Source organism: Moschus berezovskii, chromosome 8 (assembly GCF_049115385.1).
Source record: "Moschus berezovskii isolate FMDL1 chromosome 8, NW_MosBer_1.0, whole genome shotgun sequence".
In the NCBI taxonomy this organism is placed as follows: domain Eukaryota; kingdom Metazoa; phylum Chordata; class Mammalia; order Artiodactyla; family Moschidae; genus Moschus; species Moschus berezovskii.
The window spans coordinates 65,787,166-65,808,098 of NC_142467.1; the positions used below are offsets into that span (position 1 = coordinate 65,787,166).

At 38.8% G+C, this 20,933-nt stretch overlaps 1 protein-coding gene across 1 annotated transcript in view; it reads right to left on the minus strand.

Moving 5' to 3' along the window:
• CATSPER3 (cation channel sperm associated 3) overlaps positions 1-20,833 on the minus strand; it is a 36,031-nt gene extending 15,198 nt beyond the window's left edge. The window contains exons 1-2 of the mRNA XM_088838651.1: positions 15,965-20,833; positions 13,862-14,015 (exon numbers count right to left, since the gene is read on the minus strand). Of these exons, the coding sequence (XP_088694777.1) occupies positions 13,862-14,015; positions 15,965-16,065 (255 nt within the window). The 5' untranslated portion in view covers positions 16,066-20,833. The remainder of the gene's footprint in view (positions 1-13,861; positions 14,016-15,964) is intronic.
• Between the last annotated feature and the right edge of the window lie 100 nt (positions 20,834-20,933).

Sequence of the window (20,933 nt, forward strand, 5' to 3'; positions counted from 1 at the left end):
AACATTCCAGGTTCCTATGCAACATTGTTCTTTACAGCATTGGATTTTACTTCCATCACCAGTCACATCCACAACTGGGCACTGTTTTCGCTTTGGCTCCATCTCTTCATTCTTTCTGGTGTTATTTCTCCACTGATCTCCAGTAGCATATTGGGCACCTACCGACCTGCGGAGTTCATCTTTCAGTGTCCTATCTTTTTGCCTTTCCATACTGTTCATGGGGTTCTCAGGGAAAGAATACTGAAGTAGTTTGCCATTCCCTTCTCCAGCGGACCATGTTTTGTCAGAACTCTCCACCGTGACCCGTCCATCTTGGGTGGCCCTACACAGCATGGCTCATGGCTTTTTCTTAAATAGATGCTTTCTATTTCCATATCATTTTATTTCATAAATTTGATGCTAATTGTGAAAAAATGTTTCATTGCTTTGAAAATGACAGAAAATAAGGGAATGGCATTTCTGTTTCAGCAGTAGAACCAGCAGCTTATCTTTCCAGAAAATGTATTCAGAAGGATTCTTTATCTAGTAAATGACGCCCAGAGCAGTCTGGGGACAGTTACATAGCCTACATCATTGTGATGCTTCTTCCCAACCCGACGACCAGCACCATGAATGAGAGTTCACAGCTTTTGCATGTAGATAGCAAGTTGTCCCTCCATCATTTGATGAAGAGATTATTTTTCTCCCCCTGAAAGGTTGTGGCACCCTTGTCAGGAGTCAATTGGCCATAGGTTTTTGGATTTATTTCTAGAAAGTCAACTCTATTCTATAGGTCTATGTCTATCCTGTACACTTTTTTCATTATTGTATCTCTGTAGAAAGTTTTTTGGGGGGCTTCCCTAGTAGCTCATTCAATAAAGACTCCTCCTGCAATGCAGGAGACTTAGTTCTATTACTGGGTCCAGAAGATCTCCTGGAGAGGGAAATGGCAACCTACTCCAGTATTCCTGCCTGGGAAATCCCATGGATAGAGGAGCATGGTGGGCTACAGTCCATGGGGTTGCAAGAGTCAGACACAACTTAGCAAATAAGCCAACACAGAAAGTTTCTGAAGTCAGAAAATGCGAGTTCTCCAACTTTTGTTCTTCATTTTCAATGTTTTCTTGGCTATTCACAGTCATATGGATTTAAGAATCTGGTTTTCAATTTCTTTTTTTAAAAGGCCATTGAAATTTTGATAGGAATTGAACTGAATTTGTAGTTCACTTTGGATAGTCCTCTTAACAAATTTTTTAATCCATGAATATAGTATGATGCCTTGACATTTTTTTATTTAGGTTTTAATTTCTTTTAGCAATGTTTTATAATTTTCAGTTTATACAACTCTCATCTCCTTGGCTAAATTTATTCCTAGGTATTTTATTATTTTGAATGCCATTGTAAATGGAATTTTCTTAATTTCCTTTTCAGAATGTTCCTGTTAGTGTACAAAAATACGACAAATTTTGGTTGTTAATCTTGTATCCTGCAACTTTACTGAATTCATTTAATAGCTCTAATAGTTGAGTCTGTGTATGGATGTATTCTTTAGAATTTTCTATATATAAAATCAAGTCAAATTTAGGTAATTTTGGTTCTTCCTTTTCCATTTGGATAACTTTCAGTTCTTTTTCTTGCCTAATTGCTCTGGCTAGAACTTTCAGTACAATGTTGAATAATTGTGAAAGCAGGCATTTGTCTTGTTCTTAATCTCAAAGGAAAGATTTTCAGTCTTTTACCACTGCGTATTATGTTAGCTGTGGATTTCTTCATAATTACCCATTATCAAATTAAGAAATTTCCTTTCCATTTCTAGTTTAAGTTGTTTGTTTTTTAACAATGAAAGGTTAAAATGCTTTCATCAAATGCTTTTTCAGTTATCTACTGAGGTAATTTTGTTTCCTTCATTCTACTGATGTATTACATTCATTGCTTTTCCTAAGCTGAACCACCTTTGCATTCCTGGGATAAATTCCACTTAGTCATGGTATATAACCTTTTTAAGTACACTTCTGGGCTCAGATATATCTTGAGGATTAATGCATCTATATTTGTAAGGATGTTGGTCTCTTTATTTCTTGTGATGTCTTTGGCTTTGGTCTCAGGGTAATGCTGGCCTCATGGAATGAATTCAAATATTCCCTCTTCTATTTTTGGAAGAGTCTGAAATGGATTGGTGTGCATTATTTTTTAAATGTAGGGTAAAATTAACCAGCAGAGCCATCCAGTTCTGGGCATTTCTTTGTTGCAAGGCTTTTGATTAGTGAGTCAACCTCTTTATTTATAGGTCTGTTTCAGTATATCTGTTTTCTATTTCTTCTTAAATCAATTTGGTAGGTGGTATGTTTCAAGGATTTTGTCCATTTCATCTAGATTATCTAATTCATTGGTGTACAAAGTGTTCACAGTATTCTCACATAAAACTTTTTATTTCTATAAGGTCAGTAGTAATGTCCCAACTTTTTATTTCTCTCATTATTAATTTGAGTCTTCTTATTTTTAGTCAGTCTGGAAAAGGAAATGGCAACCCACTCCAGTATTCTTGCCTGGAGAATCCTGTGGACAGAGGAGCCTGGTGGGCTGCTGTCCATAGGGTCACATAGAGTCAGACACAACTGAAGCGACTTAGCATGCATGCATGCATTTGGAGACGGAAATGGCAACCCATTCCAGTATTCTTGCCTGGAGGACCCCAGGGACAGAGGAGCCTGGTGGGCTGCCGTCTATGGGGTCGCAGAGTCCAACACGACTGAAGCAACTTAACAGCAGCAGCAGCATTTTTAGTCAGTCTAGCTGAAAGCTTATGAGTTTTGTTGGTCTCTTCAAAGAACTGAATTTTAATCTTTTATTTTATTGACTTTTCTCTATTATCTCGCTATTCTCTATTTTACTTCACACTCTAATCTTTTTTTACTATTATTAAAGAATTCATACAGCCTCCCTAGACTTGAGTCTTGCCAATTTTTTCTTTTGTGTGTGTGTGGCTATGCTGGGTCTTTGTTGCTGTGCAGGCTTGTCTCCAGTTGTGGAGGCTACTCTCTAGTTGCAGTGTGTGGGTTGCTCATTGCATTGGCTTCTCTTGTTGCAGAGCACAGGCTTTACAGCATGCAGGCTTCAGAAGTTGCAGAGCATGGGCGCAGTAGCTGCAGCTCCCAAACACAGGCTCAGTGGGCTTAGTTGCCCTGTGGCATGTGGGATCTTCCCAGATCAGGGATCAAACTTATGTCTCCTGCATTGGCAGGTGAATTGTTTACCACTGAGCCACTAGGGAAGTCCATTCTAATCTTTTTCACTTTTTTTCTTCAGCTAGCTTTGAGTTTAGTTTTCTCTTTATCCAGTTCCTTAAGGTGTAAAATTAGGTTATTAATTTGAGGTCTTTCGTTATAATGCAGACATTTACAGGTATAAATATTGCTCTGAGTACTGCTTCTGTTGCAACCTGTAAGTTTCATTATGCTGTATTTTCATGTTCATTTGTCTTAAAGTATTTTCTAAACTCCTTTGTGATTTCTTCTTTGACCTATTATTTAATAGTTTGTGGTTTAATTTGCATATATTTGGAAATTTTTCAGTTTTCCTGCTTTTGTTGATTTTTAGTTTCATTCCATAACTGTCAGGAAAGCTAATGTGTATGATTTCAATATTTTTTAATTTATTGAGACTTGTTTTGTTGCCTAATATGTGGTCTATCCTGGAAAATGCTTCATATGTACTTGAGAAAACTATTATATCTTCTTGATGAACTGACTCTATTGTCAATATATAATATCCCCCTTTGTCTCTTGTAACAGCTTTCTTTAATGTCTTTTTTTGTCTGGTATCAATATATCCAACCTAACTCTCTTTTGGTTTCTATTTGCATGGAGGAACTTCTTTCATTTTTCATTTTCAACCTATTTGTATCTTTGAATCTCAAGTGACAGCATATATTTGGATTTTTTTTTTTAGAATCAATTCTATCTTAATTGGAGAGCTTCACTTATTTATAAAGTAATTACTGATAAGAAAGAAAATATTTCTCCATATTGCTATTTGTTTTACATATGTCACATCTTTTTTGTTCTTCAATTCCTCCACTACTGCTCTCTGTGGTGTTTGGCTTTTTTGTAGTGTATCATTTTGGTTCCTTTCTCACTTCTTTCTATGAATTTTTAAAGTTAGTTTTTTGGTGGTTACCCTTGAGATTACAACAGACCTCTTAAATTTAAAACAATCCATTTATTTATTTATTCACTTATTTGGCTACACCAAGTCTTAATCTTCTATCTTTGCTGCAGCATGCAGAATCTTTCAGTTTTGGCATGCCAACTCTTAGTTGCAGCATGTAGGATCTAGTTTCCTAAGCAGGAATAGAACCTGGGTCCTCTGCATTGGGAGCGTGGAGTCTTAGCCACTGGGCCACCAGGGAAGTCTCAGCAATCCATCTTTAACTAATACAACCTTAGCTTCAATAGTACATTAACAATTTTGTTCCTATACAACTCCATCCCTCCCCCACTTCATGTTTCTGTTGTCACAAAATACACCTAAATACAGTGCATGCCCATAAACTATCTATAATTATTTTGGACCAAATAGAAAAAGAAAGTTCTTTTTCAAACCCAAAATACAATAGTGGCGTTTATATTTGCCTATGTAGTTACATTTATCAATGTTCTTTATTTCATCATATGGCTTAACACATTATTGACCAGAGACATATTAACACTGTACGCATAAGTTTCTGCAAAAATCCCCTGGTCGATAATGTGTTAAGTTACTGTCTAATTTCATTTTTACCTAAAGGACTATCTTTAGCAATTCTTGTAGAGCAGGTCTACCAGAAGCAAATTCTCTCAGGTTTTGTTTACCTGGAAATATCTTAATTTCTTCATTTTTTTGGAGGACAGTTTTGCTGGATATAGAATTACTGGTTGACAATATTCTCTTTCAGTACTTTAAACATGTCATTTCACTGCCTTCTCTCCTCACAGTCTCTGAGGAGAAATCAGCTGCTAATCTTACTGAGGACTCTTTGTATGCAACAAGGTGCTTCTGTCTTGCTGCTTTCAGAATTCTCTTTGTCTTTGACTTTTGATAGTTGATTACAATGTGTCTCAGTGTGGATCTCTTTGTTTCTCCTCAGAGTTCACTAAGATTCTTGATATATTCTTTATCAAATTTGTAAACTTTGGGGCCATTATTTCATAAAATATTCCTTCTTCCTCTTTCTCTCCTCTCCTTCTGGAACTCCTACTGTGTGAATGTTGATATGTTTTATGGTGTCCCACAGGTCTCTTAAGACTCTGTTCATTTTTCATGATCCTTTTGTCTTTCTGTTCCTTAGGCTGACTAAGTCCAACTGATTTGGCTTCAAGTTCACTGATTATTTCTTTTGGCTGCTCAAATCTGCTCTTGATCTTTCTAATGAATTTTTTAATTATACTTTACAGTTCCAAAATTTGTGTTTCATTCCTTTTTATAATTTCTCTTTATTGACATATTCTATTTGCTGAAATATTGTTCTAGTTACATCCAGCTTTTTGCCTGTGAATTCCTTTAGTTCTCTGAGCATATTTTACAAAGTTGACTTAAAATCTTTGGTGTGTCTTCAGGGACAGCTTCTGTTTACTTCTCCTGTGTAGGAGAATATCTTTTTGAAAATCGGACATTTAAAAATTTACTCTGGAAATCAAATTCTGGTAACTCTGGAAATCAAATTCTTTCCTCTCCTTATTGTTGGGTTTGTTGCTTCCCATGGGTAGTAGTTGTTTATTTAGTGACTTTTGTAAAGACCATATTCTTGGTAATGCATGACTTCTGAAGTCTCTTTTTCTTTAGTTTCTGGTCAATTAGTATTTAAATGGAGGTTTTCTTAAATGACTCAGGCAAAAAAGAGGGAAAGAAAGGAAGGAGAAAGAAGAAAAAAAGAGAGAAGGAAAGAAAGAGAAAGGAACAAAAGAAGGAAGACAAAAGGAGTGAGAGAAAGAGGGAGAAGCAAAACTCTCGTCTTTGCAAATGGCCTCTTTGTTGAAGAACTCTTTCCATGTTGAGCCGGCCCACTTACAGCTAAAACTGAGTGTTAATTTTGAGCTTGTGCTGAGCCTAAAGCTCAGTTACAGTGAAAGCTTGGTATATTCTCAGGTCTTTCCTAAGCATGTGTCTTGCCCTGGACATGTATGGCAGACAACGCCCTCTTTTTCCAAAGAATCTCTCTCCCTGGATTTTCCTCTCAGGCTTTCAGTATACCTATTGTTTGCTTCAAGCGCTATATTCTTGCTCCAGGGAGCAGTGGATCAGTCACTTGCTTTTCAATGGTTTTGAGAACTGCCCAATGCATAGCCACTTTCTGCCCTGGGAAAATTCCAGGTTAAGCAAAACAAAGAAAATAGCTTAGGACCAGTCCTTCAGACAGCCCTCTGATAGGCCAAAATAGACAAACATAATTCTTTATGAACAAAAATCTCTGTTGTTTCTGGACCCAGAGGCCAAGATCCCACTCTGGGAACACTGGCTGCCGTCTTCAGGACCATCACCTTGATGAAGAGGGACAGAGCCAAAGGCAAGTGAAAACACTGCTGTTTTCCTACCTTTTTAAAGTTCTCCTTTCCTGACTCAGTGCTCACTCAGTCTCTGTAAGCCTTTGACTGTTTTCCAGAGCTCTGGCACTTTTGTCTCCTTTTTAACTGTTTCTGTGAACAGATGGATGTTTGAAGCTACTCTGCCCTTTCGCTGGCATCACGCCTCTACATTTTTGAAGAACAGTTTTAGCCAGATTTTGAATTCTAGTTTGATAGTCTTTCTTTAACAGAGAAGGCAATGGCAAGCCACTCCAGTACTCTTGCCTGGAAAATCCCATGGATGGAGGAGCCTGGTAGGCTGCAGTCCATGGGGTCGCTAACAGTCAGACATGACTGAGCGACTTCACTTTCACTTTTCACTTTCACACATTGGAGAAGGAAATGGCAACCCACTCCAGTGTTCTTGCCTGGAGAATCCCAGGGACGGGGGAGCCTGGTGGGCTTCCGTCTATGGGGTCGCACAGAGTCGGACACAACTGAAGTGACTCAGCAGCAGCAGCAGCAGTCTTTCTTTAAACACTTTGAATATGACATCCCTTGCCTTCTGGCGACTGTAGTTTTGGATGAAAAGTCAACTACTCATTATATTGAGGATAATTTGTAGGCAACGAATCACTCCTCCCTGATGGTCTCAAATTCTCCCTTTGTCCTTGTCTTTCAACAATTTGTTTACAATGTGTCTAGGTGGATCTCTGCGGAGAAGGCAATGGCACCCCACTCCAGTACTCTTGTCTGGAAAATCCCATGGATGGAGGAGCCTGGTAGGCTGCAGTCCATGGGGTCACTAAGAGTCGGACACAACTAAGCGACTTCACTTTCACTTTTCACTTTCATGCATTGGAGAAGGAACTGGCAACCCACTCCAGTGTTCTTGCCTGGAGAATCCCAGTGACAGGGGAGCCTGGTGGAAGGCCGTCTATGGGGTCGCACAGAGTTGGACACGACTGAAGCAACTTAGCAGCAGCAGCAGCAGCAGGTGGATCTCTGAGTTTATCCTATTGGAGTTTGTTGATTGTCTTGGATGTTCAGATTGTTTTTCATGAAATTTGGGGAGTTTTTGCCCATTATCGTCACATATTCTTTCTATCCTTTCTCTCCTCTCCTTCTGTGACACCAATTGCATGCATGTTTGTATGTCTGATGGTGTTTTATGGGTTTCTGCTCCTTTTTATTCATTCATTTTGCTTTCTGTTCCTCATACTGGAAATCTCAATTGACCTGTTTTTCTGTTTAGTTCTTTCTTTCACTACCTCAAACTTGCTGTTGAATTCCTCCAGTGAACTTTCATTTCAATTATTGTACTTTTCAACTGCAGGATTTCTATTTGGCTCTTTTTAATAATTTCTCTTTACTCATATTCTCTATTTGGTGAGACATTGCTCTCATACTTTCATTTAGTTCTTTAGATGTGGGGTTTTTTCCTAGCTCTTTGAACATAGCAGCCGATTAAAATCTTTGTCTAGTAAGTCCAACAGATGGGCTTCCTTGGGGTGAGTTTCTATTGTTTACTTTTTTTCTTGTGTAGAGACCATACTTTCTTGTTCTCTGCATGTATCACAATTTTTTTCTTTTTTTTTTTTTTTTTTGTTTTTGGTTGGAAATTGAATATTTTTAATTATATAATATTGGAAACTGGAAATCAGGTATTCCCCCTCTTCCTAGGGCTTTGTTGGTGGTGGTGTTCTTTTTTTTTTTTTTAAGAGGCTTTCCTGAACTAATTCTACATGACTTTGTCATGTGTGGCCACCAAATTCTCTGCTCAGTTAGCTTAATGGTCTGCTAATAACTGAACAGAGTATACCTTAAATTCCTGAAATCCCTAAGTCTCCCAGCCTTGCCAAGGGGCTCTGTGTGTTGGGGCATGTATTTAATGCCTCAGAGGTTTACAACCCTGCCTTAATATTTATTTGCTGCTTGCACAGAATCTCAAGATTAGTTCAAGGTGACAGATCAGGGCCCTCTCCGTGCTTTCCTCCTATCTTCACTGGGATCCCTAAGACTGTTAATAATTTCTCAGTTTTATAGATAACCACGGGCTTTCATACATATTATTTTCAATGATCTCAATAGCCACCCTGGAAGCTGTGTGTTAATACTATTTTACAAACGTAGCTGAACCACATAGAGGTTAAGCAACTTGTCCAAATTCTCACAGCTAGTGAGACAGTAGTAAAGCTAGGGCTTGAACCCAAATCTGTGTAAGTCTGCATCCTTTCCACAGCACAGAACTCCCTTAGGCTTACAAACAAAGGTCACTACTGAAGCATGTTTAATAATCATTATGGCTTCTGGAGAACAATCAAAGGATTCAGATCCCTCAACTCATCTCTTCCCCAACCCTTACCCAAGCCCTATACTTAACATAATGCTCTACAATCTGTGAACAAACTGTGGGATGCTGGTGTGGAATGTACTGCCATTCCAACACATTCACAGAAGCAGTGCCAAGTGGACACTGCACATTTAAGAGACTGATAAGGGTATTCCATCACCTCCACCACCTCTGACACCACATTATGTTGATGTTAACCCTCTTCATAACCAAGAAGAAAATTTGCTATTTACCATAAATGAAGATAAAAGTACCTCTGTAATCTTTTTTTTATTGTGTAATAAAATACACATATAGAACCACACAAATACATAGCCTAATGGATTGTTCCAAAGCTAACACCCCTGTAACTACCACCTAGGTCAAGAGTTAGAACCTTGCCAACTATCCCAGAAGCCTCTCCATATGCTCCATTCCAACCACAACTCCCTCCCTTTCCCCCAAATTAACCATTGTCCCTATATTTATAGTGATCACTTTCCTGCATTTCTCCATAGATAGAAACTCATGTGTGCATTCCTAAAATACTTTTTTTTATTAAAAGCTTTTTCAAAATTTGATATGTCTTTTAAGTCTCCTATTCACTTTTTTCTTCCTTTCCTTAAAGTTTATTTGTTGAAGAAACCAGGCAACTTGACTTGTAGAATTTCATCATCTGGATTGTGCTGAATACACATTTATGTTTTTCTGTCCTCTATTCCTAGAAGTAGGATGCTAGATGAAAAGACTTGATCAGATTTGGATCTGATCTTATTTTAATATTTACTTTTATTATTTATTTATTTGGCTGTGCCAGGTCTTAGTTAGTTGCAATATGTGGGATCTTTGATCATCGTTGTGGCATGCAGGATCTTTAGTTGCAGCAGATGGAATTTAGTTCCCTGACCAGGGTTCAAACCCATGTCACCTGTACTGGGAGTGCAGAGGCTTAGCCACTGGACCACGAAAGAAGTTCCAGGTTTGATCTTTTTGGTAAGATGATAGGTTCTGTTCTTTTATAGGAGGCAAAAAAATGTCTGGTTGTCTCTCTTTTTATGAGAGAAGTGATCACTAATGCTCAAAATGCCTAAATCCTGTAATTCACTAGCAATTGAAAAACTGATATTTTAATTCTATCATTTATTTTTCATTTATTAACTGGGACATTTCTATAAAGAGATGTTTCCCTTATCTACTATGTTGTTACACAATAATACAATTCATATAAGAAAGGTCAGTAAAGCTTGATTCCTTCCCTTAATTTAACAGTTTTTGAGATAAAGTATTAGTTCCTTGTGCTGCTGTTCTCAGTCACTTCAGCTATGTCCAACTCTTTGCGACCCCATGGAAAGGCTCCTCTGTCCATGGGATTTCCCAAGCAATAACACTAGAGTAGGTTGCCATGCCCTCAGGGATCTTCCTAACCCATGGATCGAACCTATATCTCTTATGTCTCCTGTACTGCAGGTGAATCCTTTACTGCTGAGCCACCAAGTATCACCCTCCAAAAGTGACCCATCAGCTTTTTTTGTATCATTATAAACTTACAGATTATTTGGTGAGTTTCAAAATCCACTGTAATTATTATTCTTATCGAAGCTCAAAGAGTCCCATGTTTAGCCAGTAGGAGTCTCATCAAGTTGCCTCCTGAGTCCTTTTGACATGACCCCAGTAATCTTTGGGCTTCCCTGATAGCTCAGTTGGTAAAGAATCCACCTGCAATGCAGGAGACCCCAGTTTGATTCCTGGGTCAGAAAGATACCCTGGAGAAGGGATAGGCTATCCTCTCCAGCATTCTTGGGCTTACCTTGTGGCTCAGCTGCTAAAGAATCCACCTGCAATGCAAGAGACCTGGGTTCCATCCCTGGGTTGCGAAGATTCCCTGGAGAAGGGAAAGGCTACCCACTCCAGTATTCCGGCCTGGAGAATTCCATGAACTATACAGTCCATGGGGTAGCACAGTCAGACACAACCGAGTGACTTTTACTCACAGTAATCTTTGACAGCTTCCTTGCTATGTGTACAAGATATTCTGAACTCATTTGGTATAGTTTCAGGCCCAAACCTGCAATCAACCATGTCTCAAAGAACCCCTAGCTCCTTCTAGTGATAAACAGTATATCAACACCACAGTATGGGCACTAAGGATGCATAATTGTTAAGTTGGTCAGTGTTCTAGGTTTTTCAATGGATAATGATAAAATATCGTAAGAATTTATATTGATACTTCCAATTTAAATGCAAAACTACAGGGTTCTACTTTATCTATATTATATTCATATTTCCTTTCTTCCGTGAGTAACCTGGTTCTCAAGAATACTGAGGATAACAGAATTAAACTGTCCCATAATTACTCACCTGCTTTATCCTGTGTTACACACACAACAGTCTCAGAGTAATATTAAGAGCATCACCACAAAGTTGATTTCTGACTAATGGTTTAAAATTTTGCATTGACTCTCCCATTCTTCCCCAAGATTGTATCTTCATTGTCAGAGTATATATTCATTTGTAATATATTTTCTCCTTGTTAACCCATAATTATGATTAGTTCTATAAATAAAAACATATTTTACTGTTCATTGCCTTTCCAATGTTGCTACTTCTTTAATAATTTTAGTTCACTGAAACTTATTCCTTATTAAATAGATTCCTAAGAAAGGGCTCATGGGAGCAGTATTAGTCAAAATTTTTTTCTTGATGACAGTTTGTCTACACCCTTTATTCTTGAAAGTCAGTTCTGCTGGATCTAGAATTCTTGGTTCACATTTTCTTTCTTAAAGTATCTTAAATGTTTTACTCCATTTTCTTTTATTTTTGGCTGTGCTGGGTCTTCACTGCTGTGCAGGCTTTGCTCTAGTAGTGGTGAGCAGGCGCTACTCTTCATTACAGCGCACAGTTTTCTCACTGCGGTGGCCTCTCTTGTGGAGCCACAGGAGGGCTTCAGTAGTTGAGGAGCGTGGGCTCGGTAATTGTGGTTCCTGGGCTCTAGAACACAGGCTCAAGAACTGTTGTGCACAGGCTTAGTTACCCCACAGCATGTAGGATCTTCTCAGACCAGGGATCAGATCCATGTCTCCTGCATTGCCAGGCAGATTCTTTACCACTGAGCCACTGGGGAAGCCCCATTTTCGTTCAGCATAAAGCATTACCATAGCAGAGTTTAATAATAATTTTCTTTTCCTTATAAGCCTCTTAGCTTAGATGCTAACAATTTCCTCCACACCTCTTTCCTTCAAAGTGAAAGTGAAAGCTGCTCAGTCGTGTCCGACTCTTTGTGACCCCATGGACTATACAGTCCATGGAATTCTCCAGACCAGAATACTGGAGTGGGTAGCTGTTCCTTTCTCCAGGGGATCTTCCCAACCCAGGGATCCAACCCAGGTCTCTTGCATTGCAGGCAGATTCTTCACCAGCTGAGCCACCAGGGAAGTCCAAGAATATTGGAGTCGGGAGAGCCTGGTGGGCTTCCGTCTACGGGGTCACACAGAGTCGGACACGACTGAAGTGACTTAGCAGCAGCAGCAGCCTATCTCTTCTCCAGGGGATCTTCCCAACCCAGGAATCGAACTGGAGTCTCCAGCATTGCAGGCAAATTCTTTACTAGTTGACCTACGAGGGAAGCCAAAGGGATTCCTTCATATTCTTTTACTAGAATATATTCTGGTGTTTGTTAAGTCCATATTCTCAATATACAATGAGTGCTCTTTCAATATATAGTTTCAATTCTTTTATTTCAGATAACTTTTCTTAGATTTTATATTTGTTTATTCTGTTTTATTACTTTGCTTCTATTTCACATTCAGAGATTCCTATTATCCTTAAGTGGGATCATTTTCCCCCAATCTTCAATGTTCATCATTTTCTCTTGAATTCTTTTTAATCTCTTCATTTATTACTGATTTTTAATTTAAAATTACTGATTTAGAAAATAAAATAAAATTTTCATTTCTCCCATTTAATCCTATATTTCTAAGTCCGTACCTGCTGTATTTAATTGCTCTTATTCTAATTTGGTCTTTATTTTTTAAATGATTCTATTTATAATTCTTTTCTGAGTTCTATCACTTCACTCTTTTCCTTCCTAATTTCACTTTTGTAAAAATGTACCTTGTTCTGAAACAGTACAGGTTTTATCTGTTTTGTGAACATGTCTTTGTTGTGGGCTTTCATTATCTGTAGTGATATTATTCTCCACTTTGTTCTTTTGTTCTTATAATTTTATATGGGATTTTACCACAATCTTTTTCTATTATACTTTTTTACATGAAATTAATTTTCCTGAACTTTTAGGAGAAAGTATGATTCTAACTTAAAATATCCATTCTTGATTTAACATGTGGTAGCTTGATTTCTGAGGTTTCCTGCTTCTGTTTCCCTTTTCCAATTTTATCTGAACCTCTCTTCCTCTCTCTGGGTCTTTTACCTGCTCAGTTTTCATTCCACTTCCAATATTTCCCATCAGTATGGAACTCTATCCTTGAAAGTAGCCTTGGACAGTCAGTCTTAAAAGTTACAGGGTCTGAACCATTCTAGCCCCTTCACAAATTGCAGGAACCTCTTGTGTTACCCCACAGATTAGGCAACACACTTTCTGATATCAACTGCTATTCAATACTTGACTTCCCTCTGCTTCCTCTGCTACAGATGCTAAAGTGGGTTCTTGGTAAGGATCTCTTGTAACTAGTTTTTGTTGTTGCTGTTGTTTTGGTTTTTTTGTCACATTGCATACCATGTGGGATCTTAGTTCCTTGACCAGGGATCAAACCCACATTCATTGCACAGGAAGTGTGCAGTCTTAAACCCTGGACAGTGAGGGAAGTCCCTCTTGTTAACTAGTTTTGATGTAAATACTGCTACTACTGCTGCCACCATCTTCTTAAATTTTAGGGTGTATTTTAATAGTCCTTAGAATTTTTCTATAGAAAACTTTTTGAACAAAATGCCTTAAGAATCTTAGAATAGTTTCAGAAAGAAAACAGAAGGAAATGGACCCATTTTGTCTACTTACCTCAAAAAGTCTGAACAAGTTGTATCTTGTTTTATAATCAGTCCACAAGACCATAAAAAAGGCATTCATTGAGATGGTGCTAATCATAATTATCTTAAAGAGATGACTCATTATGACTTTCTTCACAAATGCCTGAAACTGATTATCTTTCCTCCTGTCAAAAATTTGAATAAGAAGTGTGGTTATCTTGCAACAGAGCTAGATCCCCAAACGATGCACACTTTTTTAGGAACTAGGGTCTGCTTTCCCCCTTCTGTGACTATAAATCTAAACTATATATACGTTAGATTTGCAATGAAATGCTGACTAAATGACCACTGAAATATGCATGACAATCAATGGGTGGGTCTGTCCCCACTCAGTTAACTCAGTTCATTCTCTCTAGACTTATGGGAAAAAAGTGATTACCACTCCTTCTCAAAGCATCATCTTCCTTTACTCATTCAACACATTTTCAGTGAAAGCGAGAGTCACTCAGTCATGTCCGACTCTTTGCAACCCCATGGCCTATACATCCATGGAATTCTCCAGGCCAGAATACTGGAGTGGGTAGCCTTTCCCTTCTCCAGGGGATCTTCCCAACCCAGGGATCAAACCCAGGTCTCCCGCATTGCAGGTGGATTCTTTACCAGCTGAGCCACCCGGGAAGCCCAAGAATACTGGAGTGGATAGCCTTTTCCTTCTCCAGGGGATCTTCCTGACCCAGGAATCGAACTGGGGTCTTCTGCATTGCAGGCGGATTCTTTACCAACTGATCTATGGTGGCTCAAAATTTTCAGTAAGTAACTACTATTCAACTCACTCATTTATTCACTCAACAAGTTTTTATTGAATGATTACTATATGCCAGGCAATACAGTAGGCCCTTGAGACATAAGGTGAAGTAAAGCTATATACAGTCAGTCTAGTAGGGAAAACTGCTTATCAAATAATCAACCATACAAGCACTTACAAATCAATGATTTAAAAAACTGACCACTCTAAGAAAAAATGGGCAAACACATAATCAATTCATGAAAGAAATACAATGGTAATGAAGTCCCCCTCCCTAGAATGTTCAGTGGCACTACTAATCGAGGAGGTGCAAATTAAGTAAAACCATTAACTTTGCTTATGAAATTAGCAAAGACTTAAACTTGATAACATTTAATGCTGGCAAGAGCACAGTATGATGGAGCATTCTCATAAACTGCCAGGGGAATGTAAACTGACTAATTTTTCTGAAAAACATTAGTTGTGTTCATATCCTCAAACCCAAGGAATCTACCCCAAGAAAATATAATTGGAAATGCAAACAGTGACTTTAGCCTAATGTGATTATCTCACCATTATTTGCTGTAATAAGAATTTGTATATAATTTAAAAGTCTAAACAAAAGAAGACAGGTTGAGTAAACTATGGCACATCTAGCTAATGGAATATTGCACAGATACCACAACATGTCTACGTATTTTTCATGATTTATAAAAATGCTTATGACCCACTGGATAGCAAAACATAGAAACAATGCAATATAAAAATTCTCTACTTAAAATTATCTCAACTGTGCAAAGCAGGTAGAAAATAATTCAACATGAAACATGCCAAAATGTTGCCAGTGTCTGCCTACTGATGGTGAAGTTATAGGTAATTCTTTTTCCTGTTTATCTGTGTTGTTCAATTTTTCTCATGTAACAAATGAACAGTCTCACACAGTAAAAAAGAATATAGAATGTATATACTTCTATAACCTATAAAAATAAAATATATAATTTCCATTATCTGATTTGAGATCATGTCTATTACCAAAAAAAAAAAAAAAAAAACCTTCAAATTATCTAACACAGTATTGAACAAAAAAGGAAAAGATGGAACAAACTAGTCATTTGGTCTACAGGTCAAATAAGAGTGTGACTGAATATCTGATTAACCAGCCAACTGTGCAGTAAAGCTGAGAAGATTGTTTGGCTGAGACTTCAACAACCTCACCAGTCAGAGAAATCAGATTATCCAGGATGAATCCCTCAGTTTGGGAAGTGGAAGAATGCCTATGAAAAAAGGCTAAGAGCCCCCAGCACTGCCATCTGCATACTTGTTAAGCAAGAGAAATAAAGAAATATTTACTGAAATTTCCATAATTTCTCATAGAACATATGTGATGCATTCTCGAACAGTGAGTTAGAAAGGATTCTTGCGTGGTCCTGGTGATAAAAGTGCTGAGACATTTTCCAAATTTTCAATTTTTATTCCTTGCTATAACCATCCAACAGAAAATCTCTGCTTAGGAATCTCCTCGCATCTAGATTCCACAAGGCCACGGAGAAGGGTCCACAGAGGGAATTCTTGCTTTATGAGGTCACTCTTCACAGCCCAGTATGTTACTAGCCAGCAGGCCCCCGTAGGGGAGAACTCCCCACTGTCTTACCCACAGATCCTCTCTTCCCAAGGAGACCAAGCACCTCTGTTCGGCAGAAGAGTCATGAGTGAGTGAGTGAAACTCGCTCAGTCGTGTCTGATTCTTTGTGACCCCACGGACTGCAGCCCACCAGGCTCTCCTCTGTCCATGGGCTTCTCCAGGCAAGAATACTGGAGTGGGTTGCCGTTCCCTTCTCCAGGGAGTAGAGTCAAGAGCACCCTGCAATTGTGAAGCTCTGCGATAAAACTAGAAGACAGCAGCAACAGGCCAGACGAGAGCCTTCCTTCTTCAGGAAGTACCCTCATCTGCCCTTAATAATGTGTTAGAATAGGTCAAGGGTCATAGAAGAGGGGAAAGCAAAACTCTCTGGGCTTCTAAGAGCAAGAGTGCACAGCCAGGGCACGAGACACCTGGAAGGACAAGGAAAGATTCTCATGGGTTTGGGGCTAGAACACAAGAAACAGGAGGTGCAGAGGTTATCCACACCCAACACTGGCTAACTGGGAACCCAGAGTGTACACATATGGACCACCTAAAGAGTGTAAGGGATGAGTCTTGGGGTAGAAATGTTTTAGGTTCAAGAACAACAGGCACTATTCCTCTGTTCAATTCTTGGAATGAATATAGTCTTCTCTTTCTCCTACTCCTAGCTCCTTTGACTTCCAAGGCAAATCAATATATAGGCTTCTGGGTAGTCCTGTGTTAAATGGCTAGTTAGCCAAATTGGTCAAATTCCTGGAAACTTTATTTCTTGGACCATAATAGGAGGTAAACACCTCACCACTTCCAACATTCCAAGTAGTCTGGAAGAAGTGTTTTCAACTATTTCTCATAGAAAAATACTCTTACAGGCAAGCAGAACACTGAACTGGGAAATAACAGCTTATCTACTCAGCCTCTCCACTTAAAATCATCAACAGCAAAGCTATGAGCAACACTGATTTATGTTCTCAGGATTCACACTTTGGCCTCACCTTGTTATTCTACATTCTCTTCCTCAGGAGTCAGGTTTCTCTGATGCCTCCTACTGCCTCCTCTGATCACATGCCCCCAACGCCTTCCGGGCTTCCGCCTACACCCACAGTGGTCTCCTGGAAGAGCTGCTCAATCAGTTCTCTGTCTCTGTTTCCACGTGCCTCAATACATCAGTGTGTCTAATTCTGTCCAGGTATATAGGAGGCCCTCGGTAATGCATGCTATGTGAATACATAAATGAATGTCCTCGGGGATCCTTATGCTCACTCAAGTAGCTGAGCATAGAGGAATTTTATTTTCAGGAACCCCAAGAATATACTCCTATGCATCCCCTCTTTAAGCACCAAGGCACACTTTAGGGAGAAATGAAGAAGAGACTAAGAATGTAAAAGATTCTTGGGACTTCCCTGGTGGTCCAGTGGTTAAGAATCCATCTTGCAATACAGGGAATGTGAGTTCGATCCTTGGTCAGGGAACTAAGATCCCACATGTCATGGGGGAGCTAAGCCTGCTGGCTGCAGATACTGAGCAGATACCACTAGAGATTCCATGTGCCACAACCAAAGAGTCTGTGTGACCCAACAACATGACACTGCCCCCCAAATAAATATTTTTTTTAAAAGAATATAAAAAAGTCTTCCATGATGCTTGGAGGGGTAAGGAAAGATGGCAGGCTGGAAGCATTCAAGAGGAGACCAGTTGATCTTAGTATATGACATCAGCACAGCCAACCAAAGCTGAATGTGGTTTCTGCAGTCACTGATGAAGAAATCTGGTCTGGGACTGGAACTCCAGTTGATGAGTGGAAACAAAGGTGACCAGCTTCTTTAGGCCTACTGAAATCACCTTCATGGATAGGTGGGCAGGATAAGTATCTTGGGATGAGAAGCTAAAGGACCACATGTTCTGCCCTGTTAGCAGCGACTTACCCTCTGCCTGACTTGTGCAGCACCACCTCAGCTGCACACAGCCAGGGACGGTCAGAAGGCACAGCAGCTTGTTGACTCAGTCTTCTAGCCAAGTCATTCCTAATTCCACATAAGTGGAATTGAAGCACAAAGCTCACATATTATATCCAAACCCTATTACAGTTCCTGCTCTTTTGCAGGAAACTTTACAAAACTGAAAGTTATTGAGTCTATCTAGTATATTTTTGAACACTGGATTAGAAATTATACAGACTGCTCAACATCAGTACAAGTCCAATACTTCAGTACACGGATCGAAGTTAGGAGTGTGTCCATATGCAATACACATGATACTGCTTTTTTGGCTCAAACAAAAACATAACGAATCATGCTTATCCTATTTATCTGAAGACTTCCTAAATCCTATCAATGTCAGTAATCACAATTTTCAAAACTTTCACTAACTTCATTTTAGAAAAGAACACTGTCAAACGTCCTTGCCATGCTTTATTATCTATGGAAGTCATGCAAAGGGTCATAGGTCATGTCTATTTAACCCCCCCTTTACTCCAGTGATCATTAAAAAAAAAAAAAAAAAACCCGAGGGAAACCAAAGTTTGACATATCAGAGAAACCACTGTTATCACAAAGATTTGGAATAGAAGAAAACTTGGGGCCTCCAACTTTGACAATGTCTCCTTTAAGTCGAAATGTCAGTTACTTTGAGCAAATCTGGGGATTTGTTCTGTTGAAATTTACCCCAGGGAGTATTTTCATAGACTTGTGATATGAGATCTTTGATTCTCTAAGGTTCATGAGTTCCAGCAGATGTGACATCCCTTAACATGGACCTTATGTCAAACCCTCACATAGACGCCAATTCCTAGCCACACTCTCGGGTCCTGACCATAGCAGTTATTAGCTATACCTGCTCTCTCCACTGTGCCATATGCACAATATAGGTTAATAGTTTAACCTCTCAGACTTACATTCAAAATATGGTGAAAGGTTTCCATTCAAGGAACAGTGAGACAAGTTAAATGACACCACAAGGGAGCAAATAAACAAATCCAGAAGGTTGAATATTCTACAGGACCCAGGTTTTACAGTAGGTCAATGACACAGAAAGAAGGAACTGAGGGCAGGGGGCTTCCCAGCTCTAGACTGAAAGCTTAAAGAGATACAACAACCAGATGTGATGGGTAGACGTCATGTAGATCCTGATTAGGACAAAATTACTGTCCAAAGACATTCCTGACCTTCAAGACAATTTGATTTTGCCCAGGTATTAGGAGATACCAAGAAATTATGGTTTATTTTTTTAGGTGTGATAAGTGCATCTTGGTTTATATTAAAAAGTGACCATATTTTCTAGGGATGTTTACTAGAGGATGTAGGGATAAAATGACATGCTATCTGGGATTTGCTTTTAAATACTTAAGCAAAAAAAAAAAAGAAATGGGAGACTATATGAAGTAACTGGTAAGATCTTGGTAACTGTTAAATCAGGGTGATCAGTACATAATGTCTGAATGGACTATTTATTCTAAAATACATTTAAATTTTTTCAAGTATAAAAATTTATGTAAAGAAATTTGATGCACTGATCTAAAAATCTTTGGTAATAAAATGTACAAAAGCTCCCAAATCTACAGTGCAGGGAATAGTTTATAAAAATATATGACTTTGTCTTTTACTCTTAAAATTTTCAAATAAGTACAAGATCCAGGCTCTGGATCTCCCAGCAGCCAGAGAGCCTGAGTGGCTCTTCCACGCCCCTTGGCCCATGTACACTCCATCCCTATAGAGCAAAATGAACATACCTGCCTCTTCTAGGCCAACAGAACCAACCAAAAATTGACTTCAGAGAGCTCAGCCTCCTTGTCATGTTCCCAAATGGCTTCTCAGACTAGGGGTGAGGGCTGTCGGGGGTCAGGGGTGAAGCTTTGCTTGTAACATAAAGTGATTTTTTCTGGCATCTGATGTGAGGCAGGGTAAAAAGATGATCCTTATTAAATCCTACTACTATAATGCATGTTCCTTGGATGGATACGTACACATTCTTTTAATCTACATTTTAATCTCATTAATAACTACATTCCTGAGTTCCTTCAAAGGATAGTTACTGCAATTTTTAACCAATAGCTTATTTTATATTCCATCTTACTCCCATCAGTGACACATGGAATAAATAGAGCTTGTAAATGGATAATACCCCAGTAGCTTTAAGCTCAGTGGCTACAGACTCTCAGGTCACGGGTCACAACAAGAAAATGATGGGAAAAAAAATGACTCTTGGTTCCTCTTCCCTCAGTATGTCAGCTAATGACGTGGCAAGCTGGTCATTACGACAGTGAATCCTTTCATTGCCTCACCTTGCTGGAAGCCATGAACAAGACACTTGTCTTCTCCTTTCTCCCTGTCTGAAAAGGAAGGATAAAACACAGACAGCTCAACCAATTTATGTAATCTCTATAACTTAATTAACTACTTAAGTAGCAACAACAGGTAAACTCCAAATCAACTTGAGTGTCATGAGAATCATTACGTACAGTCAAACCCTTTACCTATAGAGTTCATTATTCTTTTTCTACCTTATAACTGCTTTCCAATACAATGCATTTGTAAAGTCACCATAATCACTTGAATTTCTGGGATATAAAATGCTCACCCATATGAGAATCCTCCAGATATGATAATGTTCCTGCCTATCCATTTCTAATCTCTAAGAATGCTACTTGTCTTTTTTAATATTAATAGAATTACCTGGGTTGATTTACCTTATATATGTGAT